The sequence below is a fragment of the Danio aesculapii genome, chromosome 10, assembly GCF_903798145.1.
Source record: "Danio aesculapii chromosome 10, fDanAes4.1, whole genome shotgun sequence".
Taxonomy (NCBI): Eukaryota; Metazoa; Chordata; class Actinopteri; order Cypriniformes; family Danionidae; genus Danio; species Danio aesculapii.
Window position 1 is genome coordinate 45,810,470 of NC_079444.1, and position 25,909 is coordinate 45,836,378.

The 25,909-nt window shown below is 39.7% G+C and overlaps 3 protein-coding genes across 3 annotated transcripts in view; 1 reads left to right on the forward strand and 2 right to left on the reverse strand.

The window, feature by feature from the left end:
* Positions 1–356: 356 nt before the first annotated feature.
* On the reverse strand, positions 357–7,199 carry snrnp35 (small nuclear ribonucleoprotein 35 (U11/U12)). Its single transcript, XM_056466864.1, has 3 exons — positions 7,131–7,199; positions 3,573–3,805; positions 357–913 (listed from the first exon to the last, which is right to left on the reverse strand). Exons 2-3 carry the CDS (start codon positions 3,803–3,805, stop codon positions 526–528), a joined length of 621 nt encoding a protein of 206 aa, XP_056322839.1. The 5' UTR covers positions 7,131–7,199; the 3' UTR covers positions 357–525.
* Positions 7,200–9,240: 2,041 nt separating this feature from the next.
* kmt5aa (lysine methyltransferase 5Aa) lies at positions 9,241–16,856 on the reverse strand. The gene is made up of 7 exons (XM_056467296.1): positions 16,632–16,856; positions 14,925–15,057; positions 14,384–14,546; positions 12,909–12,996; positions 12,686–12,745; positions 12,396–12,586; positions 9,241–10,025 (listed from the first exon to the last, which is right to left on the reverse strand). Exons 1-7 carry the CDS (start codon positions 16,818–16,820, stop codon positions 9,815–9,817), a joined length of 1,035 nt encoding a protein of 344 aa, XP_056323271.1. The 5' UTR covers positions 16,821–16,856; the 3' UTR covers positions 9,241–9,814.
* Positions 16,857–19,942: 3,086 nt separating this feature from the next.
* Positions 19,943–25,909, forward strand: part of sbno1 (strawberry notch homolog 1 (Drosophila)) — a 39,124-nt gene continuing 33,157 nt past the window's right edge. The window contains exons 1-2 of the mRNA XM_056466435.1: positions 19,943–20,271; positions 24,154–24,270. Coding sequence (XP_056322410.1) covers positions 24,157–24,270 — 114 coding nt within the window. The 5' untranslated portion in view covers positions 19,943–20,271; positions 24,154–24,156. The remainder of the gene's footprint in view (positions 20,272–24,153; positions 24,271–25,909) is intronic.

Below are 25,909 nucleotides of genomic sequence, written 5' to 3' on the forward strand. Positions count from 1 at the left end.
AATATAGTAGGACATTAAATATACCACGTCATAAACGTATGTACTGTTCTGGTTATGAAATAGTACATACTCTTGAGTGTGTAACAGCAGAGTGTGCAAGCTTTGGGACTTCTGCTTCCTTGTCCTCATTTGTAAGTCGCTTTGGATAAAAGCGTCTGCTAAATGACTAAATGTAAATGTAAACTACTTGCTCATTAGCATACTGTTCTGTTGCTTAGTTACAAGCTGTCAATCATCTCCACCCTTCATCTGCATTTCTGCCATAAGGCTGAGAATTGGGACGCAGCATCTCTGTCTGAATGAATTACAGAGGAAATGATTCTACATTCTACTAGTGAAGTACTCCAACAACGGGACATCAGGATACACTTTTATTTCAAAGCATTCACAAGAGTCGTCAGAAATATCTGCTGTATGAACAGAGAGTCACTGAAGTGGTCTGTCAGTGTGTTCTGTCATGTCTCCTCTCTCTCTCTGTAGTCTCTGGTGTCCCCACTCTGTCTCTCTCCCTCTGGGTTCCACATGTCAGTATGCATGTCGGTGTGTTCTGTCCTCTGTGTGTGTTCTCTCATGTCTCCTGTCTCTGTAGTCTCTCCTGTCCCACTCTGTGTCTCTCCCTCTGGGCTCCGCGGGTCTCCTGGTGCTCAGGTTGATAGGCTTTCGGAAGGGTCTGTCTCGTCCCCCGAAGCGCAGCTGTCCGGACTCCTTCTGTCCGCCCTGTCCTCCGCCCAGCCGCCGGGGCCTCCAGCCGGGCAGCGCTCGCTCCTGCTCCACATCCACCAGCAGCTCATACTGATCCAGGATCAGCTTATTAGCGTCCCGCCAGGCTCTCTTCAGCGAGCGCTCCTCTTTATACTCGATGAAGGCGTAGCGTTTGGACAACCCCGTCACCACGTCCCGCACCAGACGCAGCCTGTGGACACACACACACACACACACACACACACACACACACACACACACACACACACACACACACACACACACACACATAATCCATTATGAAGTCAGTGATGACGTAGATCTAGAGCTGCATGATATTGGAACATTTTGACACTGCATTATATACACCACAGTTTCAGCACATGACTTGAACAGCTCTAGCTGAAACTCATCACTTTAGATTGATTTGGAGGGTTTGTGTGGGAGTAGAATAGATATGTGTTATTTTCATATATACAGTGTTGGGGAGGTTACTTTAGAAATGTAATAGATTAAAGATTATAAATGACTCTATTTTAAATGTAATCAGTAGTGTACCTTTTCTATTACTTTATAAAAGTACAGCAACTGATTACTTTGATTACTTGTACATTTCTAATAGATATTTTCAACTAAATCATTTTCAGGCATTGATAGTGAGCAGGAGTGAGCTTACAGTAGCTCTGTTTACTGTTAGACTCTCAACATCTCTCATCACCAGAATGAAGATTAATTTAATTTTAAAGTAGAACCATAAAACCAGAACTTATATATAAATAAAGTTTACTACCGTTACACAATCTAAATTGTAGTTGTTCAGGGGGGTTTTTGTGGCATTTGCAATACAATAATACATCTAAACTATTTTTGCAGTTTTCATTTAGAAATCAAAGCCAGTGTTGCCAGATTGGGCGGTTATGGAAAACGATTGCGCAGGAGTGAAATGACATAGGCGGGTATAGAAAAATTGGGCGGTTTTGCAACGTAACGCCCTCCCTTGTAACATATTGATCAAAGCCAATCAGATCTTAGTGATCAATAAAACAATCAATGAATCATATGAGGCAGAATTGATTAGTTCAGTTATTTACTGTAAATAATATTATACCGTACAGAAACAAATTATAGCATATAACAGCAAAAACAAAACATCCACATTTAAAATTACACATTTAAATTACTATAGTAATGTATAGTAACGGAGAATATTCAGGAATGAGCATTACACTGTATATATATATTTACACTTCTTCATTAATGAATCACACTACATAATGTAGTATCATTAGTAACCATTATGAACTAATAGTAATTACCATAGTATACTTCAGCCTTTACTACAGTAAACTATATATATATATAGACCTCCTCTCCCTCAGTCCTCTTTTCATCAAGGAAATTTCTCATGTTAGCCTAATTGTTTGGCGACATCACGGACCAGACTGAGAGGTGGCAGTAACACACCATAAAGTTTGTTGTCGACCACCGAAAAGCAGGTAGAAGAAGAAATCGCCATTCTCAGTCATATTTCATCGGATAGACACGAGGCCTCTCAGCTCTGTGAATGCCGTCACTTATTGATCGGTAAATGATCGGTAAATGTAGCTTGTGTGGACGCTACTGCGCTACTTGACTAATAAAATAGCTTCACTACTGAAAAGCTTTTGGATTTAGAAAGTAGCGACGCTACTTAGAAATGTAGTTATAGCAGAATAGCAGCGCTTTAATAAATGGCCTCAGCAGAAGGCATCGTGCATATCAAAACCAGGCACAGCAACGGATTAATATTACTCAGCATACCCCAGAGTATTAGATGTTCCCCATTTGTAATTAACATGTTCATAAGTAACTGTAATATAATTACTCTTTTTTTTTCTCAGTAACTGTAACAGATTACTGTCACATTTAGTTTGTAATTAAATTACGTCACGCCGTTACTCAACACTGATTATATACATATAATAGACAAACTGCAGTCATAAACACAATGGAGCAAATGTTAAAGTGAGATAAACAGTGATTTATAGTGTTCTGGAGAGTCTTTAACAGTATTCTGACAAAAGACTTAATACAGATGTAAGAGCACTGCATAGTCTTGATCATATAATCTGATTTCTTTTAAACTTCATGCTCTTTATGTTCTTTTATAATGCTTTAAACTCTTAAACTGTTTACTTGGGCCTTAAAACACATGGAGATTTAAAACTGTCACTCTAAAATGGTTCAGTTCTGCAGTGTGTCCAAATATATTTGACCTGTGGATTCTGGACACCTATATTCATAACTCAACACTGCATATGCTGCGGCGTGACTATAGCAGACGCACAGATGTCGATGCTCAAACAATATGTTGTGCAGCCCTAATGCAGACGGTTGTTATCTCAGAATAAAGGCAGACAGGTTTATCAGCAGCCTGAAGGCTTTATTCTGAGAAAACAACCGACTGGATCTACTTTATCCTGATTATTACAACTAAATTGGCCATAGTGTATGAGTGTGTGTGTGTCATTGAGTGTGTATGGGTGTTTCCCAGTGATGGGTTGCAGCTGGAAGGTGCTGGAATAGTTGGCGGTTCATTCCGCTGTGGCGACCCCTAATGAATAAAGGGACTAAGCAGAAGGAGAATGAATGAATGAATGCGATGGATGAGATTAATATGCAGTTGCTATGGAAACGCTCAGGTTGACATCAACAGAAGGAGCCAATCCAAACACAGATGCTCAGATTTTGATTGAAGATTACCAAAGCAGACGTTGGATTAACTTGCCCTGATTAATTATTGTGAGTGATCATTCGCATGTGAGCTAGCAAAACACAGCTTGTGAATTTAGATTTCAAGCTGACTCGCTGAATTAAAACCACAGGCCTACCTCCGGATGTCCCCGAACTTGGAGAAGACGTCTTGGAGCTTTTCTTCGGTGGTCTGCGGGTTGAGGCGGGCCACGAACAGCGTGAGGTCAGGGTCTCCGCAGACTCCTCTGTTGGGTTTATAGCGCGCCAGCATCGCCCGCCACACCCCCGCATCGTGAGGTTCCACGTCTGTGCCATCAATGCTGCCCGCTTTCAGAGGGTCGTACACCTTCGCCACTGGACTCCACTCCATCTGAACAACACAGCGTTAATCATCACGCTCAGGAGACAGAGTTGGGGGAACACATTACAGATAAAACACGAGATGATGTACAGATGAGGTCAGAATTATTAACCCCCTATAAATATTTCCCAAATGATGTTGAACAGATTGAGGAATTTCTCACAGTATTTCCTCTAATATTTGTTCTTCTGGAGAAAGTCTTATTTGTTTTATTTCAGCTAGAATAAAAGCAGTTTTTAATAGTTTTAAACCCATTTTAAGCTCAATATTATTAGCCCCCTTCAGCAATATTAGTGTTGGATTGTCTCCAGAATAAACCACTGTTATACAACGACTTGCCTAATTACCCTAACTTTACCCTAATTACCCTAGTGAAGCCTTTAAATGTCACTTTAAGCTGAATACTAGTGTCTTGAAGAATATCTAGTCTAATATTATTTACTGTCATCATGACAAAGAGAAAATAAATCAGTTATTAGAGACGAGTTATTAACACTGTTATGATCAGAGATGAGTTATTAACACTGTTCTGATTAGAGATGAGTTATTAACACTGTTATGATCAGAGATGAGTTATTAACACTGTTATGATTAGAGATGAGTTATTAACACTGTTATGATCAGAGATGAGTTATTAACACTATTATGATCAGAGATGAGTTATTAACACTGTTATGATCAGAGATGAGTTATTAACACTGTTATGATCAGAGATGAGTTATTAACACTGTTATGATCAGAGATGAGTTATTAACACTGTTATGATTAGAGATGAGTTATTAACACTATTATGATTAGAGATGTATTAAAATCTTCTCCTCGTTAAACAGAAATTGGGGGTAAAAATAAACAGGGGGGCTAATAATTCTGACTGCAACTCTACATGACTTAAGAAATTAGTAAAGTGACACATTACTTAATCATGTCATAATATTTGTTAAATATTGTAATGCAAGTTTAATTAATTATCGTTTACTAAATAAAGAGCTGAATTAAACTGAGCGTTGAATCTGGAACTGATGAGAGACTGCAGGAACAGACAGCAGGACGACTCTGGCTTACATTTCTGCAGTGCTGGAGATATTCTCATTATTCTGAACACATGAAGAACAGGATTACAGACTCGAGCACGCTGATTTACTGCACTAATAAGGCTGAAGGCAACAAGCACACTGCGTTACTGTCATTACTCTGTATATACAGCATGTAGAGCTCTGGGAGAGCTCAGAAGATAACATTAGCCTACATTAGGCATGGGCCGGTATAAGATTCTGACGGTATGATAACCTTTGATAAAAATATCGGTATTTTTTATGGTATTGTGATCACTGCTCTAAAATATGTCTGGGTAATAAACATTTTTTACCTATTGAACACAATATATGTTTTAAGAGGCATTTGAAATCTTTTGGAACAGTAGCTGATATAGGGGTTCCTTTTCAGCCAGAGATACTGTTGTCCTAAAAAACTAAATGAAATAGTTGTAAAACACGTCAATAAAATAAAAAACACGCACCGTATGAACGGTGGAACAAAGTTTTGGTGGTTTTAAAACTTGACTTTTTTAAACCGCGGTAAACCTTGAAAACGGTGATCATCCCATGTCAGTAATATTGACGTGTTTGTAGAGGTAATGAAGGTTATGCAGTGTGTTGTTCAGTGCAGAGCTCCTCTATTAATGTTATAGAGATCAAGCCTCAGACAGGTCAGAAAAAGTAACACAACACATCACTCACCATAAACACTAACCAAGTAAAGCAACTGATCACTCTTTTGGGCAGTAGCTCTGTATTATAATGCATTACTTTCAGAAGTTTCTCTCCCAAACACTCAACAGGGCTGCACACTAGATCCAAACAGCTATAGCAATAATGCTATACGAGCAATCCCATGCAAATGTCAACCTTGCCATGGAAAAAGTTCACCAAAACAGTGTCTAGATTTGTGTAATCAAGTATTATACAGCGCTTTAAAATACTCAAAAACACCTCTGTCAGTGTTTCAAACTATTATATTTGAGTTACCAAAGTCACACGAGTGGCAAATTCACATCGGTCACAACCATAACGCTAAAGTGTCACATCCATAAGCAAGCTTTTCCCTCATAAATGCAGAATTATCTAATAAAATCAATCATGTTTGTTCTATGTGACGCGGTAGCGCAGTGGGTAGTGCTGTCGCCTTAGAGCAAGAAGGTCGCTAGTTTTAGTCTTGGCTGGGTCAGTTGGTGTTTCTGTGTGGAGTTTGCATGTTCTCCCCGTGTTGGTGTGGGTTTCCTCTGGGTGCTCCGGTTTCCCCCACACAGTCCAAACACATGCGCTATAGGGCAATTGGGTAGGCTTAATTGTCTGCAGTGTATGTGTGAGAATGAGTGTGTATGGGTGTTTCCCAGTGATAGGTTGCAGCTGGAAGGTCATCTGCATAAAACATATGCTGGATAAGTTGGCGGTTCATTCCGCTGTGGTGAACCCAGATTAATAAAGGCACTAAGCCAAAAATAAAATGAATGAATGTTTGTTCTAGTTTGTTTGTTCTTCCAGTGTACATAAAGTGACAACACAAAATAAATATGAAAAAAATGATGAAAAATGTATATATACGCAGTAAACACAGGGCTTTTGATGATTATTATGGGTGAATTATTAATTATTGGAGTCCAAACAAACAAAATGACCACAGAAAAATATACTAGATCAATTTGTAGTAAATACTGTAGTGGTTTAAACAATACTAAAGTAAAGTACTTGAATTATTGTATTGCTATTGTTAACCAACTAAAGTGACATAAACAAATGACCCAACACTGTAGTTCTCTAAAACAAATGACCCAACACTGTAGTTCTCTAAAACAAATGACCCAACACTGTAGTTCTCTAAAACAAATGACCCAACACTGTAGTTCTCTAAAACAAATGACCCAACACTGTAGTTCTCTAAAACAAATGACCCAACACTGTAGTTCTCTACAACGATGGGGTACATTATACGTCAATACAACGCAGTTTACTGTAGTAAAACTAAAGTACACTACAGTATTTATCAGTTCACTACATTTAATACTACAGTACGCTGGAGCATTGGTTAATAAAGTAAATGCTGTAATATATACAGTATAATACATTTTACTATAGTATTTGTTTCCGTGTGTGGGTATTTTCAATGCTCAGATTACTCGTATGTTTTAGGATATCTCTGTTACCAAAACAACGCTCGTTTAAAACTTCACGTGCTGTTATCTGTTTGCATCCTGTTCATATTTCATTTTTAAACCTTGATAATGACCGCAGATCATATTATTTTAACAGTACAGTGATGTAAACGTATCATAACAAACCTTGAGTGTGCGCGCTGTCTTCAAATGCCCGTGCGGAAACCGAGGCTGTGCTGTTTAAGGGGCCGCGCGCGCGTCTCTGTGACGTCACAGAGCCTGAGCTGCTTCCCGCGCAAAGCTGTCCTCGAGGCGTCCTTTGTTAATCTCAGCGTTAAATTAAATGCTTAAAACTTATTTACTGTACGTAGAAACCAGATTGAATGGGATTGAAGATTCTACTGTAATGTTTAAAGTAATCAAATTGTCAAACTATCGGTGAAATCATCTCAGTATACAGATATATTCACAAAACAAAATGGCGCACGTATTCGGAGCTGTGCGAGCTATTAAATTATATTACAGATTAAGTGATGTTACCAAACGTGATTCTGTTGGAAATTGTGTAAAAACTTCTTATTAAATGTGTAAAATCGTGTGATTGTGTGATTTGAAGGATAAATATTTGAGGTAACAAATAAGTACTATTATGGACAAAATGTGATGAGTCAGCTCTGGAATCAAACAGCAGATCTAACTAATCAAGGTGTTAAAGGCATACCTGTCAACATTGGGATGTGAGAATAAGCTATACCCCCCCCCCCCCCCCCTAATTACTAAATATGTTCTTCTGGAGCACTTTCATTGTATATAAGTTACATGATGCGTAATATGTTTTATTTATCATTATTATTATTATTATTTACAAAAGAAAAAATAAATAGTATACATTAGCAGCAAATAAATTAGCAAACAGTTCAGAAAATGAATAGCTATTATAAAGAAACAGAATCACGTTATCGAATCTTATTAACCTTTTCTTCACTGTATAACTCACACATTCTGATTAAACGAATGAATCTCTCATTTATTTAGATTTTTCGTTTGATTATATTAAATAACAGCTGTCACTTTAAATATCCACACATCTAACGTTAAAAAGCATTCGACTGCTTTCCTAAATTTGTATGCTCATTTAGGACAAAATTAGTTGCGTTTAAAAAAACAACACCAAGATCGACATCTTTAGATGTTGTTATTAATTATGTGCGATATTAATTATTATTATGTGGCGCCTGTAATGAAAAAGAAGGGAATCCCGCTGTTTTTATATTTATTTCAAAGTGTTTTCATGCCTAAATAAAATGAAATCGCAGAACAGACTCGCATTTAAGAGCAAGGGGCGGCCCTGGTGGTTCAGCGGTATGGGTTGCGTATAGAGAGGATTGGGTTTTTAATGTTTATTTGCCACCCTTCAGAGAAAGACTGAAAATACAGGAAAATTCCTTTACGGGATGATAATGGGATAGAACTGTAAAATACGGGAGAATCCTGGGAAAAACGGGAGGGTTGACAGGTATGGTTCAAGGGTACCAGAGACTATAAAGCAGATCTGAGTTGGAGGTGGTTGGAGTTGAACTCTGCAGAGTTTGAGACTATCTATAATATATATATATATAATAGTACATATCAACAATGAATGGACATTAAATTGTGTCCTCAATTTTTAACTTGAAAGCTGCTAGGAAGTGCACTTGCCACCTCATGCCCAATTCTATTATTGTATTGTTACTACTTTTAGAATTATTGTTGTTTTAGACCATGGGTCTCAAACTGGATTTCTGGAGGGCTGCAGCTCTGCACAGTTTTGCTCCAACCCTAATCAAACACAGCTGATCCAACTAATCACGGTATTCAAGACTAGTAGATTATTAAGCAGGTGTGAGCTGAACTGTGCAGAGCTGTGGCTCTCCAGGAATTGAGTTTGAGACCATCGTTTTAGACAAATAGAACTGCACTGGAGGGAAGGGGAAATGTAAATGTTGTGAGATCATTTATTAAAAGGACAGTTCACCTAAATATTAAAATTCTGCCATTATTTAAACTATTTTTCCAAACCTGTTTGAGTTTCTTCTGTTGTTATGGAAGAAAACAGCCATTGGCTTCAGTAGTATTATTACTTGTTCCTACTATAGATGTCATCAATGGCTGATTTTTGCACAGTATTCTTCAGAATATCTTGTTTTGTGCTCAGGAATTGTTATTTTTTGCTATTAAACAGTAGTGGGTTTATTTTCTCCAACTGCAGAGCATGATTATCAGTGCTAAAATAAACTGTAAATGACAACAGCAGCAGTCATTGCATAAAATCATTTATTTAACCATCATCATCATCATCATCGTCATCAAACAGATGGACTGGAACTGCTTCCGTAGGAGCGTTTGGTCATTGTGTGTAACAGATATACAGTTTTTGTTCAGATTAATCACGACACACTCATTTGCACAACGTTAACGCTTCAAATGATATCAAAGTTAGCTTTCACATTCCAGTTTTCTGAACCTTATTTTTAAAACGCCGCTCCTACTTTTGTTAGTTAGCATCTCCGGCTTTCTGCTTCAAACACAAATGTTTGGGCATCATAAATAATTATTGCTAAGCCTCTAAACTACCTTACATTAGATTAAGAAAACCCTTTATAAAAATGCAGAAAGTTGGACTATAACTGCATGCTTTGGAAGCACTGATCTACCAATATATAAAACATACAAAAAAAGAAAATGTGCCGAAACTAGCATGTCATAGAGCAGGATAAATATCTTAAAAGTAGGACAGTACCGCAAATCTACCATGTGTAACACTCACTAGCCCCGACATTCTGTTTCCTAAGGCAATAATTCAATTAAAAGGGTCTAGATGAGAGACGGTGTTAATGTTTGAGCCACGGGTGCGCCTCGATGGAGGATTTACTGCGGTCGCCGTAATCGTACAGCAGCTCTTCTCCTTCCTGGATGTCTCTGGACGCCACTAGGATCAGGTGAGGTTTTCCAGCGATGGCGTGCAGTTTAGTTTGACAGTTCCCGTTTTTACTGTGGTTGATGAGCCGGCCCAGCCGATCCGACTCTTTTGTAGCGTCCACACTGACGGAGAGACAGAAAAAAACAGTCTGAAATGCAGGAAAATCAGGAAACAGTCAAATATATTAAAAAAAAAAAAACAGTCTGAACTGCACTGGAAAAGTCCAAATCTAGAGATGTGTCAGAAAATAAATGATGAGCTTTTACATTTCATTCATTCTCCTTCAGCTTAGTCCCTTTATTAATCTGGGACTATTCCAGCATATGTTTTACACAGCAGATGCCCTTCCAGCTGCAACCCAGTACTGGGAAACACCCATACACACTCATTCTCAAACATACACTACGGCAAACTCCACACAGAAAGGCCAACTGACCTAGCTGAGACTCGAATCAGCAATCTTCCTGCTGTGAGGCCACAGTGGGACACCACTGAACTACAGTATATATATATATATATTAATTAATATTATTATTATTTTTTTAATTGTGCTGCCAATAATTTATTTTTAAAGTTTAAATTCTGACCAAAATTAAGCCTATAAATTAGAATTTTGACTTTTGCCAATTTGCACTTTTATTAAGTCAATCACTAGATTTGCAAGGAAAATAAAAATAGAAGAATGGATATTTGCGAGAAAAAAGAAAAATAAAATAAATAAAAAACAAAAAACACTGATGGAGGGAAATAAAAAAGCATGGAAAATAAGAGACCAATTAGAATCCGCAAAGGTCAATTTTATTAAAAATAAATGAATAAAAAGTCTGAATTGTGAGATTTAAACTGCAGTGATTAAAGCTTTTGCTGAAAATTTCAAACGTAATCTTAAAATAAAAAGTAAGAGTTCAGTGGGGAAAAAGATGACTGAATTTGACAACTAATAAAGACTCCAATCGTGAGATTTAATATGAAAAAAAAAAAAGACTTCAGTCAAAACATTTAGTCAAAGTCAGAAAATGCATGGAGATCAAGTTTAATTTAATCTGCTGCCATTTATAACTAAACAATGCTTTGACTTTGATCAGTTCCCATTCATTTCCTAAAGCATGAGTGTCAAACTTAAAAACTGTTTAACTCCAACCCTAATTAAACACACCAGGGCTCTGTTCTTCACACCTCGCTTAAATGATCCAAGTTGATGATGTTCATCCTGATAACTGATCTCTGGCTAATTTGCTTCTTCAAACAAGTTCATGAATCAGATTTAAATGTCTGGATGAACTGATCTGAGATCTGTGTGTGTTGTGAAGGACAGATCTATCCATCCTCCAAATCATGATCAGCAATGCAGTGATTGGCTGACGGCACAGCAGCGTGATGACATCATCTGATTAATATTTAATTATCCACGTGAGCACAATTATAGAACATTGGTGTTAAACGGTTTGGTAAATATGACACATGATAACTCTCCACATCTGTCGTGATCTGTAGCCTTTACACTCGTGTGTCGAGAGTATTCAGGGACTGGTTTAGTTTTACATTAGAGGATTCTTTTATTACAGTAGCCCAGGCCTAGTCAAGTTTCTCAATCAGCCGTAGACTGGCTGTGTAAATAATGTTGCATCAAAAAAAGCCATTTGATATTGTTAATGGTGTCTGAAGCATCAAGTCACCGTCATATTAGCCATCAAAACATGTGCATGACTGCAGAAATGACTAGTCCTTCAAGAAAACAGTGGAATATTGTGCATGTCTATTATTATACACAAACTGAACTAAAGCTGCGACCTTAAAATCATACATGTTTGGATCTAAAAGTCCAGATTAATAGATGTTCTCTGTGAACCCCTTGGGAAGAACCACCCCGTGACCCCATTTCTCAGAGCAGATTGCACAAGTTTGATTTATATATATTCTTTAAACAAACTATATATATTTTTATTTGTATTTGTTTTAACTATTTTCCCAAGTGTCTATAACTACTACTGTAAGGAAATATCAGCCTTCAGTTCAGACTTTCACTATTACCTCTGCTGGAACTGACCCGATCTAAACCTGTTTATATGAGGTCAGCTGCTGCTCCAGAGCAGGTTTGAGCTGCCAGACCTGTTACTATGACAACAACTCTCAGAAGAGTTTTGAGGAACGAAACGATCCTGGATCATGTCAGATCATCAAGAACCAAATCCAGATAATGGAGTAATCCACACACGAAGAACAGACCCCTGATCAGACTAAGTGTGTCCTGCAGGCTTGTTTGAAACCTACAGGCGAGCATGTTGGAACTAAACTGTGCAGAGCGGTGGCCCTCCAGGAACAGTGTTTGACCCCTGTGTCCTAAAGGGGGGCCCATTAATAAACTCAATGTCAATAAACTGACCTGAAAATGTTTAGAAAGGCCTGAGGATTACTGCAGAATTCCTATAAAAACCTTCCAGAAATCCCTAATGAGAATAAAGAGTGACTGCAGAAGTGTGTCAGTGTCATACCAGTATGTTTTGCTGAGATACTGGAAGTAGTACATGTAGCAGCCGGTGGAGGGGTCTTGTGCGTATAGAGCCTCTCTCTGCTTGGCGTCTGTGATCTGCAGCAGATCTCCGTGATATTCCACCACATACTGACCCTTCTGGAACGGCTGCGTGGCGAAAACTCCACGACCCTTCCCCTCGATGAAGCGCACCTGCGCAAAACACACATACACACACACGCACACACACACACACTTTTAATACACACACACACACTGCATTAAAGAGATCTGACGGAGAAACTGCTTTACCATCATCCCGTCCTCAATGCCATTGCTGATCAGTGTGTCGATATGCTGCTTCTCTTCATACTGTACACACACACACACACACACACACACACACATTACCTATAAATGTCAGCTTCTCAGTGTTACTGGTGTTCAGCTGGATGAAGGATGTTTGGTTTAATATGAGTCTGAGTTTAATATTGATGTAATGGATGATAACCAGCTGATCTGATCTGTGCTTCACCTTCAGTTCACTCTTGCTCTTTCTGGAGCTTCTCCTGATGGGGAAATAATCGGTGACCTTCCTGTTTGGAGGACTCTTGCTCTCACCACTGAGAGAGGAGAATCATCACCATTAAAGAGAGAAACATTAATATGAGGATTTACACCAGTGATTCAGACCATCAGATGATAATGAGCGCTTAAAGAAAACTCACTATAACACACAGAAAAGGAAATGTGCGGTGTGAAATGTACATAAGTAGACTGGAATAATTGAGGATGTTATTTTATGTCTTATATACTCGTATTTGAGGTTTCTTTTATTCTAGTTTATGTAAAGCACTTTGAATTACCATTGTACAATGTGATATAGAAATAAACTTCTTACTTTAGTTACTTTTTTTGTAAAACTTAAAGGTCAAAATAGGGTATATTTAAATAATAAATAAAATTATTGCATTTTAAATGATAAAAATAAAGCATAAAACACATTTTTTGTCTAAATACGCTCACCGGCCACTATATTAGGTACACCAGTTCAACTGCTCAGCTTAGTCCACATTTCTAATCATCCAATCACATGGCAGCAACTCAATGCATTTAGAAAGCATGGATCCATCCTGCCTTGTATCAGCGGTTCAGGCTGCTGGTGGTGGTGTAATGGTGTGGGGGAGATTTTCTTTGGGTCCATTAGTACCAATTGAGCATGGTGTCAACACCACAGCCTACCTGAGTATTGTTGCTGACCATGTCCATCCCTTTATGAGCACAGTGTCTCCATCTTCTGATGGCTACTTCCAGCAGGATAACGCACCATGTCATAAAGCACCAATCATCTCAGACTGGTTTCTTCAACATGACAATGAGTTCACTGTACTCAAATGGCCTCCACAGTCACCAGAGCTCAATCCAATAGAGCACCTTTGGGATGTGGTGGAACGGGAGATTGGCATCATGGATGTGCAGCCGACAAATCTGCAGCAACTGTGTGATGCTATCATGTCAATATGGAGCAAAATCTCTGAGGAATATTTCCAGTAGCTTGTTGAATCTCTGACATGAAGGATTAAAGGCGGTTCTGAAGGCAAAAGGGGGTCCGACCCGGTACTAATGAGGTGTACCTAATAAAGTGGCCGGGCAGTGTAGTCGTTGAAGTTTTATTTTAGTACCTTAACTGAGATCTAGCTGGGTTTTTAGTTTATTTTTACTAGTAATAAATGTTTTTCTGTGTACCCATTTCATTAATATAGTTCAAATGTATTCATGCAGTTAAAATGATTTGCCCTTCAGTGAATTTTAGTTTAAAATGTTCAAATAAATCATCTCTACATTACATATCTGAATAATAATAATAATTATTATAGATTATTATTATTATTATTATGATTATTATTCACAGGAGGGTGAATAGTTTTGTCTGTATATACTCTAATATTTTTAATGCCCAAATGTCTCAGTGTGGAGAAATGAGGTGTGATAATGCTGCTCTCCTCTTACGCTCGCTTGGTGGACCTCTTGACTTTGCGGCGGGCTGGCTTCCTGTGTTTAGAGGAAGTGATGTCAGCGGTGCTGTGGATGCAGTGCAGTGGAAGCGTCTGCTCGTCCTGCAGCTCTGCACTGTTGAGGAGGAACTCTCCATTTACACCACCGTCTCTCCTGGCTGAACACAGACACACACACACACACACACACACACACACACACAGGTCAGACTGAACACACACTCTACAGTCAGTTAAAGGCTCCTGCTTGACTCCTCCTACAAGATGTGAGATCAGTGTTTGGTGTCTCCAGAGTGTGTCTGTAAAGCTTCAGCTCCAGATACCCATCAGATCCTTCATTATACCTGCTGAATATGCCCACTGTGTTCTGTGGACATGTTTATACACGTTACTATGGAGACATGTTAATATGTGCCTGTCAATCAATTCTGTGGGCGGGGAAAACCACACTCCTTACGTCATGCTGTGGTGGAACTCAAAATCACTGGCATTTTGGACACTGCGCAGAACACACACACACACACACACACACTTACGCTCAGGCGCTGTGCAGAACAGGCGTGTGGTTTTGTTCTCCTGGATGATCTTCACAGCGAGCGCTTCATGAGTTCTGGAGCTGCTGTGCTTCAGCAGGCGGTGAAACGCCGAGTGTCCGTTACACAGGACGTCCTGCGCGCACGCACACACACACACACACACACACACATTACAGATGCAGAAGTACAACAACACACAGTGGAGCAGAGCTGAGACTGCAGATCATGGGCCTGTTTCAGTAAGGAGGTTCAACCGACGTACCGAGAGATGAAAACTCAGAGTTTTGGGTTTCAGAGTAGCTGATCTGAGTTGGGTCAATTAACTTTGAGTAGACTGATTCAGAGTTAAGCGAACACATGGCCACTATAGAAAGGCATTATCAATGGAGCACAGATATTACGAGTGACCATGATGACATCTGAATAGAGAGATCAGCATTTCTGTCTGCAGCTGAACCTGATGTGCTCATGCAGCAGATATGAGCGTATATTCAGTACAGCAACAGCACTGCAGCAGGGAAACAGAGACAGCATGGGGAAACAGCTGCTCAGGTTAATGCGTAAGCTAATATTTCAAGTATTTAGGTATAATAAATGTAATGTAATGTGACGTTTATTACATTTTCACTTGATAAGGTGTGGAACTGGCTGTGATTTTGAGGTTATTTCAGATGTAATGACATTAAATTAGATTAAATAGGCTACTGCAGAGTTTCTACAACAGATGTAATCAGTATCAAACTCAGGTCACAGCGAGCACCTGGATGCTATATGTCGACACACTAACCACTACGCTACTGGCGCAGACTTTCTACAACAACACTGACAAAACAAGAACGCAGATAAGCTGAACTCAATGTGCAGTGGAAATGAGGAATTTAACACTTTTACACACACTGATCAGTTTAAGAGAACATTTCTACAGTAATAGATGTAGAAGAGCACTTCTGTGTGTGTTTCTGCCTCTATTATTGATCAGTGATAGAGGTCGATATGACATTTATAATGTAAGCAGAACTAAACAATAGTGTTATACTCTCCATAAGAGTCAGATAAGAGATACTACATCAACAACAATAATACAAGAATAAGTGCATTTACACAGCAGACATGCATAATCTTCACTTATAATGTGTGTGTGTATAAACAAAGCATATTTATCATATTTTTACATAAATAAAAGTGTAAGTATAATAACAAAGTTATATAATCAAAGTTATTAGCTTCATTAATACTGTACTCCATCTGTGAATGCTGTTAGTTAGGATGCCATACATGTTAACCTTTAGTTTAAACAGTCTCATTGTTATTGGGTGTGTGCAGATGATAAACACTACTAATAATCATACAGTAATACAGTGAGTGTGTTGAGTTAAAGAGCAGCAGGACAGAAGAGAACAACGACGATTATGATGATGAAGCTAGTGTTGTTATTATTATTATTATTATTATTATTATTATTATTATTATTATTATTCACACGCCCACAGCGGCCTCGAGCAGCGCTTTGTTCCTCAGTTCTGCTGTAAATAACACACACACACACACACACACACACACACACACACACACACACACACACAAACAAACAAACACACCCATCCATTCTCTCTCTCTCTCTCTCTCTCTCTCACACACACACACACACACACACACACACACACACACTCTCTCTCTCTCACACCGCGGTCTCTCCTGGTTCCTCACCCCGCTCATGGTCGCCTCTGGCCGGGCTTTTCGGTTTTCCGGTCCGCGGTTCTCCAGGCTCCGGGCCGCTGGAGCGCATTCACGATGAGCGCAGTAAAACAGCCGACAGTGAGCGCTCCTCCGCGGACACTCTCCCCGCTCCTCACGCCGCCATGTTTGCACTTTTATCTCATTCACGGCAGGAAACATGTGAGCCTTTAAACCACCAATAATGTTCACCGGAAGAAGGAGCAGCGAGAAGCCTCCACTTCCTGTTAGCCACAGCGGCTGCTTATGAAACAAAACTGCTGTTCTGGTGGAATATTAATTAATTAAAGTGTGAGATATGTATGATTTCTGTTGTACAATTACACACACATAATTTAACCTTTTAATTTCTCTGTGTCAGTGTGTGTGTGTGTACATTTCAGCCATTTTCATCAGTTTTCATTAAGCAGGAATAATCTACAACACATGTAGCCATAATATACAGTGCACTGAATACATTATTAATGTCAAATAATGCAGAAATTATTCAATGTGATGTGGATATTTGATTCTGTTTAATAACTTATTCTTAAACTTTAAACACTCTCAGAAATAAAGCGAGTACACATTTGTACCTAAAACCTCCATATTAATATCTCAAGGGTACAAATTAGAACCTAAAATTAGTACAAAAGGGTTCCTGTTAAAATGTGTAGGTAATGATATATACTTTTGGACTTTTCAAGCACAAATGTGTACCTTTTGTAAATATGCCACCCCAGTGACAGCTCGCGTAGCTTTATTTCTGATTATTTCTGAGAGTGTTAAAGGTTGACAATAACACAACTGTGTGCTTTATCTGTGTTTTTATCTTATTTTTCTTTTTAAAGTGAATGAAAATTCACTAAGACTCACATTTTTTTGTATAATGCAGAAAAAAGATGCTTCATGCTATTTTTTTGTGTATGTTAGTAGAATAAACACAAAACATATGAAAATTACACTTGTTTCATGATAGTAAATCAGGAGGCATTATTAAGTTTTGAAAAATAATATAAGAGTGGCACAGTGGTTAGCACTGTTTGAGTCTCGGCTGGGTCAGTGTGTGTTTCTGTGTGGAGTTTGCATGTTCTCCTTGTGTTGGCGTGGGTTTCCTCCGGGTGCTCCGGTCTCCAATAGTATCTGGATGCAGCCTTTATGATGCAAGCTGAGACTGCATCACTCAGCGATGCAATCTCAGACACAATGCACTTAATGGAGAGAGTGATGTCACTGTGAGGGGTGGGGTTAGGGGTGGGGTTAGGTGAGCCCATTAAAAATCATTGGATGCAGCACAGATTGCACTGCACCACAGTCCAAACACATGTGCTATAGGGGAATTGATGCTCTAAATTGGCTGTAGTGAATGAGTGTGTGTGCGTGAATGAGTGTGTATGGGTGTTTCCCAGTACTGGGTTGCAGATGGAAAGGCATCCACAGTGTAAAACATATGCTGGAATAGTTGGCGGTTAATTCCACTGTGGCGACCCCTAAGCCGAAGGAAAATGAATGAAAGCTCATTTTTGAGATATCAACTTCAACTTTGGAATGTAATTTATTCAGATATTTAGCTTTGCTTTTCTGTCAAGTTTGCTCTAAAACTTGTAAAATATTTGTTATGTAATATATACTGATTGTTTTATTGCTTTAATAAACTCACACATCACTTTTGTTTTATTTAACTTTTTCAACATATTTCACTTCAGCTACAATCTGACATCTGTCTGCTTTATAATGAGACCATGCTTTAATCTGTGCACCAAAATGTTGAACCATTTAAATTGAATATAGAATTTTCATGATGTTCAAAAAGTGGGAGATTAAAATATTCACATAAAAAATCTGGACTTGATTGGGTTGTTCACTGACCCATGTTTGTTTGTTTTTGGTTATTGTCATTATGGAGACCCAGCTATGGCCTGTTAGGAGTCTTCTAGCACATGTTTTGATCATTTCTGACCTTGAAAAAACTCTACTCATGTCTGCAGTTGTCCATCTGTAGCTCTTGGAGGGCGTTTCATCCCTCTGACCGGAGCTTCTTCATCATTGGTCTAATGGTGGAAATTTGCTCTTCCCATTACGGACACTCTGTTTTCTTAAGCTCTATTTTTGCCTTAACTCTTTGTGATCACGTTTATATATCTTTAAAATCAAGACTGCTTTTCTTTTTTAATTCACTCCATGCTAAAAAAATAAGCAAATATTAACGTAAATACTCTTCAGAAATATTCCACATAAGAGTTTTAGGGGTGCCAATAATTCTGACCAATGTGTATAATGTACAGGAGAAAAACATTTATTACATGATGAGATTTTTAATTGTTTTTATTTCCAAGAGTTTTTGTAAAGCTCAGCTACCAATATACAGTTGAAGTCAGAATTATTATGTTAATATTTCTCTTTCTGTTTTAAATATTTCCCAAATGATGTTGAACAGATTCAGGAAATGTTCACTGTATGTTCGATAATATTTTGTTCTTCTGGGGAAAGTCTTATTTGTTTTATTTCAGCTAGAATAAAAGCAGTTTTTAATTGTTTAAACACCATTTAAAGTCAATAGTTCAATAGTCTACAAAACAAACCATCAATATACAATAACTCGCCTAATTACCCTAACCTGCCTAATTAACCTAATTACCCTAGTGAAGCCTTTAAATGTCACTTTAAGCTGAATACTAGTGTCTTGAAGAATATCTAGTCTAATATTATTTACTGTCATCATGGTGAAGAGAAAATAAATCAGTTATTAGAGATGAGTTATTAATCAGTTATTAATGTGCTGGAGTAATCTGCTCTCTGTTGAACAGAAATTGGGAAAAAATAACTCAGGGGGGCTAATAACTCTGACTTCCACTGTATATATATATAGACAATTTTAATGTGGTCACGTCACTGGCCCTTTGACATTTCCTGCTTGTTCTCAAACTATTTCATAACTGTAACAAGAGGCAATTCAATCATAACTTAATGTTAAAACTCTCATAACATTATTGATCAATATGTGGCTCTATCCATATACATATATACACAAACAATCACAGTTAAAAGTGACCTTGTGTTTTGATAGTGTGTTACTTTGCGAAGCTTTAAACCTTTTTAACTGTTGCTGAAATGATTGTAAAACATCATATGATTAAAATAACTTGCTGATATTTGTGTATTATTTTGGAGTATTACTTTGGCAGAGGTCAGTCAGGCTGAGGGTTTGACCTCACCAACATGGCTTCTGCAATGTCATCATGACGCGTCATCGCAGGAAGCTCCTTTTACTGCGTCACTTCCGAAAAATGAGTAAGCGTCAGGTCACGTGACAGGCTCTGGAGCTCTCCTTCTCCGTCTAGTTTTGATTAATATCTGTAATTAATGCTGCGGGTCGGTGCGGACGGGCTCTGGTGTGTACTGAACGGCGGCGGCAGCTTTGCGGTGGAGCGGCGCTCGGCGGAGCGTCTCCCGTGGTGCGGTACGGGCGTTTCTCTGCGCGGGATCTGCAGTGTGGGCTGCGGAGTCACGTGACCCGCGCGCGCTCCGGTAAAGATGGCGGCCGGCGGTTAGAAAACAAGCAGCGCGAGTAGCGGAGACATCCTGATCCTGCGGAGCCCGGACACCGACAACAGAGCGTGTTCCCCCGCCGCAGGTACGCCCTCAGACCGCGGAATTACACCTGTTTGTGTCCCGGTCACCGCTGAGCTCGGTGTGGTGGCGCTACGCGGAGGAATATCGAGTTTAATCGTGTTTCTTCTGAAGCGGAGGAGCAGCTAATGTTAACCTGAGGCACAGCTAGCACACACACACACTCTCACACACAAACACACACACACTCAGACATAAACACACGGCGGATTCACACACTCATTCCGCTCTAGATCGGTTTAAACTCATTTGTCGTGTGCTTATGGTGTGTTTAGCAGCTCTGTGGCGGTTAAAGATGATGACGGGCTCCTGAGGGAACATTAGCCCAGAGCCGCTGCACCTCACGCGGCTGCTGCTCCACCGAGGAGAGCCTGTTTTTCTGTGTTTATCTCTGTGTGTCTGTGTGTGTCTTTGGGTTTGCGTGTGTTATCATCATCATCTGTGTGTAAAGTGTGTGTTGTAGAGCAACTGAGCTCAGTGTTTGGCTCTTGACGTGTATTTAATAAGGATATCCGCCAGATCCTCCCCCAGATCTCACTTCTTCAGTATCTGCTCATATTAAATCTAGTCATGATAACTAGTTAGTGGTCATCTGCTCAGTGGTGGCGTTAGCTGGTTGACATTAGCGCAGTCAGACCAGGAAGTGTCTCCTTGGATTCGGGCTGGACAAACACGTGTGGAGGTGATGGTGAGCCGTTAGCTGCGCTAGTTTAGCATGTTATGAGTGTGTATGAGGTCTTTAATAGGGTTTATGCTCAGATTTAACCCTTGTGGTGTTCAGATTGACTCTCCTTTGGTTATGTTGGTGCTGTTTTTGCTCCATTGACTTCCTTTATAATCACATTTATATGTATATGATCATGCATTCTCGATTGCTGCTGGCATTCCCTGTTAGGAAGAGGGATACTGGGTCATATTCACTGTTCATCATCAGTTGTAGTGCTGGAAAATTTCTGGCTTTTATATGGAGTTATATGATCTATTGTGTGTGTGTGTGAGGCCTTTGCACACTTCCCTTGGTCTGCCTGAGAAACTCTAAATGCACCCCTCAGCTGTCAGAACACTGTAAACACAGTAAGTGTACTTCTGCACTAGTTCGCTAGTTGGAAAACTTTATAACAGTACAATTCCCAGTAGAAAACTGTGTTATATCGAGCACGTTTGCAGTTGTGTAGCAGCAGAACTCGTCATGATGTGCAATATTTGATGCATGTAAGGATCGCTGGTCTCACTCTCTCACACACGCGGTCCTAAAGCCACTACTGTGTGTTTAGCGGTTGGTCATGCATGAGACTAAAAATGTTTGACTAATTAAAATTGGTCGGGCTGACAATTCCCATAATTCTGATCAGTAGCCCAAACTGTCAGCAAATGTAGATCTGTACATCTGCAGCCGTTCATGCAGATCGACTGTTTGCTCGTTCATGTTCACACGAGACAGAGAGAGAGAGACATCGATTAAAAACAAATGCTGAATCAACACGATTTAAACTCCTGAATCAGTATTGGAGTGAGTTTTGCGTGCTGGAGGAAGGACCACACCATGGCTGAAGTATTTCTGTTAGACGGGTAATGTTCTGTGTTAAACTCTTGAATCACTCAAGCTGATGTAGAATGGGTTATCTGCACAGAAGTGTTGTTCAGCCACTGAAATCCTCTGGTGAAAGATTGATGTGACTGTTTTCAGCTTCATAATGGCCTGTTACAGCATAGATAATGCAGATTTATATTCAGATTAACAACAGAACATCAGTAAACAGCGCTATTCTGCCTGCTTTACTGAGCTGAAGATGCTTTTATATTCACATTGGGTCATTTCTGATCAATGACAGCCTGTGTATCCAGTGCAATGACAGCTCCCCGTATCAGGGCTCGAAATGAACTTATTTTGTTGGTAGCACCAGTGCTCCTATTTTCAAAAATTTAGTCACACCAGACAAAATGTAGTTGCACCCACCAATTTTTTATATGAACAGATTTATTGCGTTTGACATTAACACTAACAAATAACCAAAACAAAACTCTGCACGCGCCCACCGGCCCTGCACACACTGCTGGACGTGAATGAGATGAACTGAGTTAACGATAATAACTGTGCTGTTCTCACAGGTGCTGTCTGATACTGCACAGATGATATTGAAATATCACTTATTCTCTGCATAGGTCATCTTAATATCAGTAACGATCTGTTCACGAGCTGCAATATTAGTTTCATCTCAGTGAATGCATGCTCTTTAGTGATGGTGAAGCATCGTGACGAATAAATGAAGGATTAAAAGAACTTCTCGTGCTTAAAATGTGTAGATTCAGTGGCAAACACTGTTACCTGAAAACTCCACCCCACCAGCTTTACAGTGAACGCTTTAGTCAATTGTATAGCGGACTTTAACCACTGGAAGTCTTTTATTCACTCCTCAAAGTGTAAATGCTGGATTAACATTCAGCACATGATCTGCCATTATTTGTAACTTTAGGTGGTTTCTAAAACTGAATCTGTCTGTGTTTTCATTCTCTCATATCCAGACCAGTCATCTGAACTGAGTGATTGACAGCTGATATTAACCAATCCAATCGCGTTCTGTGCTAGCTCAGTGGGCCAATAAGAAGATCTTGAAGGCGGGACAAACATTGCGGGCTTTGTTTACTGCGGCAAGTTGACATGTCAACAGTTTTAATCTATTCCTGAGCGCTGCGTTTGGGGTTTTTAGGTGCAAAGATGCATAATGCGTGAATGTCTCCTAAATCCGCATGTGGTGAACATTTTATTGTAAAAACTGGTCAAACGACAATTTTACGCACTCGCACAAATGCTCCCAAATATATTTTAAGGTCGCATAGATAATTTCAGGTGCATATACGACCAAAACAGTCGCAATTTCAAGCCCTGATATATTGTTCACCGCTACTCTGAATATTCACTCTGAAATAGCATGTCAGTATGGCTTAGTGTAAGTGTAATTCCTGAACGCCGCCAGCCAACCGCTAAACATACAGCAGTGGCTTTAGGACCGCGTGTGTGAGAGAGTGAGACCAGCGATCCTTACATGCATCAAATATTGCACATTATGACGAGTTCTGCTGCTACACAACTGCAAACGTGCTCGATATAACACAGTTTTCTACTGGGAATTGTAGTATTATAGTTTTCTAACTAGCGAACGACATGATCTACAGCAGTGTTTCCCAACCCTTTTCCTGGAGGCACACCAACAGTACATATTTTGGATGTCTCCCTTACCTGACTAATTAACTTCAGGTGTTGGAGTCTCTTCTGATGTTCTAATTAGGTGATTCAGGTGTGTTTGATTAGGGAGAGGTTGAAAATGTGTACTGTTGGTGTGCCTCCAGGAACATGGTTGAGAAACACTGGTCTAGAGTTGTCTACTGTCATCTTCACTGTGCGCATTCGTGAATTCAGGAGGCGTGGCCTTGGACAGCAGGGGTGGGACAGTTTCCAAGATATTATGCAAATGATTTGCATATTGGCAGATCACCTACTGCACCTTTAATGCTGACAACTGATGATCAACAGGAAAAAGGACAAATCTTTCTCTTCCCAACAGGGGAAACCAGCAGTGATCAAGAATGCATGATTATCTGCTGTCATGGCTTTACCATCAATAAATGTGATTATAATGGAAGTCAATGGGGCAAAAACAGCCCCAACATCACCAAAGGAGAGTCAATCTGAACAGAGTATTGTTGAGTTTTAGAACATTTTCAAAGCATTTTCCCAAAATATGAGTCAAATTAAGACTCATCATCACATTTCTGCTCGAATCATCAGATGTGTGTGTGTTTAATCAGGGTGTGTGCCATTTTAAAGGTGTGTTGTTGTATTGGGGATCATGCAGGATGTTTCTGATGTCTGTGTTGCGTGTTTCAGACGATGGATCCTGGTCAAGATTTGCTTCTGGCTGCTCTCAGTGAGAGTGGGATCTGCCCCAATGACCTGTTTGATGTGGATGTTCAGGACAGTGTTCCTCTGGTGTCCTCACAGCAGGTCAGACACACACCTCACATTCATTCCTCCATGGCGGGGCGCCACGCCAAAACTGATCCCGCCATGGCTACATTACAGCTTCTCATTCAAAACATTCGGTCGTGTTTTTTAATAGCGGAAGATAATCGCACTAAAACGTATTAAAGTGAATTATAACAGCGGGAACTTTTATGTAACCATAGCTGTGCGTTATTTGTTTAACCCTTTAAGGTTACGTGCTGACTGACAGGTGCGTGAGGCCAGCAAACACGACGTATAGCTGTTTCACTTCAGGACGCATTAAAGGGCATATAGTTGACCTCTTTTTTATGATTTAATATTAATATTATGGTTCTTCTGAGTGTGCCAGTTTAGGTTCAGTTTAAAACACAATTCAGATTTGTTTATTATAATGTGTTAAAAAGTGTCATGTTGGGGGCGTGTCCACAGCTCGCTGATTTAGGGGTGTGTTGCTTCACATGTAAATTAGTTTCGGCTTCCTGCCCAACGTAACAAGGGGGCGGGGCCATGAGCTCACCCGCTCTGCGTTTGCAACAGAGTCTGACAGGCAGACTGAAAGGAGGAGAGGATCAGCATTTAGTCGTACATGTACGACTCGGACACAGACCAAGCAGAGAGTACAAAATCATTTGTGTCATGAAGAAACATGAAGTGTCCCGAATCGTCGCGCCACGCATTTTTGAATTCTAAACAGGTTTCTGCAGCGGTCCGCGGCGCCCAGCCGTCGACTTGAGTGTACCCTGATAGAAACCTATGTTTAGAATTGTAAAACGCATGCTAGTTAAGATCACAGGGAGCTTCTGGGATCGCGAGAAATGCAAACGGCTGAAGTATAAGGTAGACTCAATGAGAAGTACACATGTTTACAAACCTACCTAAAGATACAACCAATAATTCTGATTAGAGCGATAATGTGGAGAATATTGATCTTGTGTTGAGCCCAATGAGCCTTGCATCTAAAAATAGAGCTAGGGTGTTCCTTTAGTGATATCGCTTCGACTCACGCTGAAAATGGCGGACGTGAATCAACAAACTGAGGATATGATGACGCGCCTGTCAATCAATATTGGTGGGTGGGGGGACCGCACTCCTACGTAAAGTTGCGGTCGGTCTGAAAACCGCTCCAATTGGTCCACCGTTTTTTATGTTGTTAAATTGAAAAAAAAAAGCACTGGGTGTGCTTATATCACCCCAATATGACGCTCTATACACCATACATGCACATATGTCTGTCCAAACAGCTTGAAAAGTAGATTTTTCACCATAGGTGCCCTTTAAAGCCGCTCTGTAGGTCTCATGAATATTCCTAGCGTAATAAATGTTAACATACTCGTTACATGAACGCACTAAATCACACTTCAGCAGCGTTTATTTGAGCATGTAAAAGATCTGCGCTTGAGCAGCGTATATTTGAGGGGGCGTGCAAGAAGTTTTGTGCATGAGCAGAGGAAATCAGCACGCAAGTAACGAGATTCCCAACACTGCACCTTCATCATCATCATCACCAGATCTGTCTGAAGTGTGCATCACGAGCAGGGCCAGGCAGAGTCTGTGGACATTATTCTGGTGTTTCTGTGCAGAGTTTGTTTAAATATAATAAATGATGTGGAATGATGTTGAGAGTTTAGTAACTACAGCT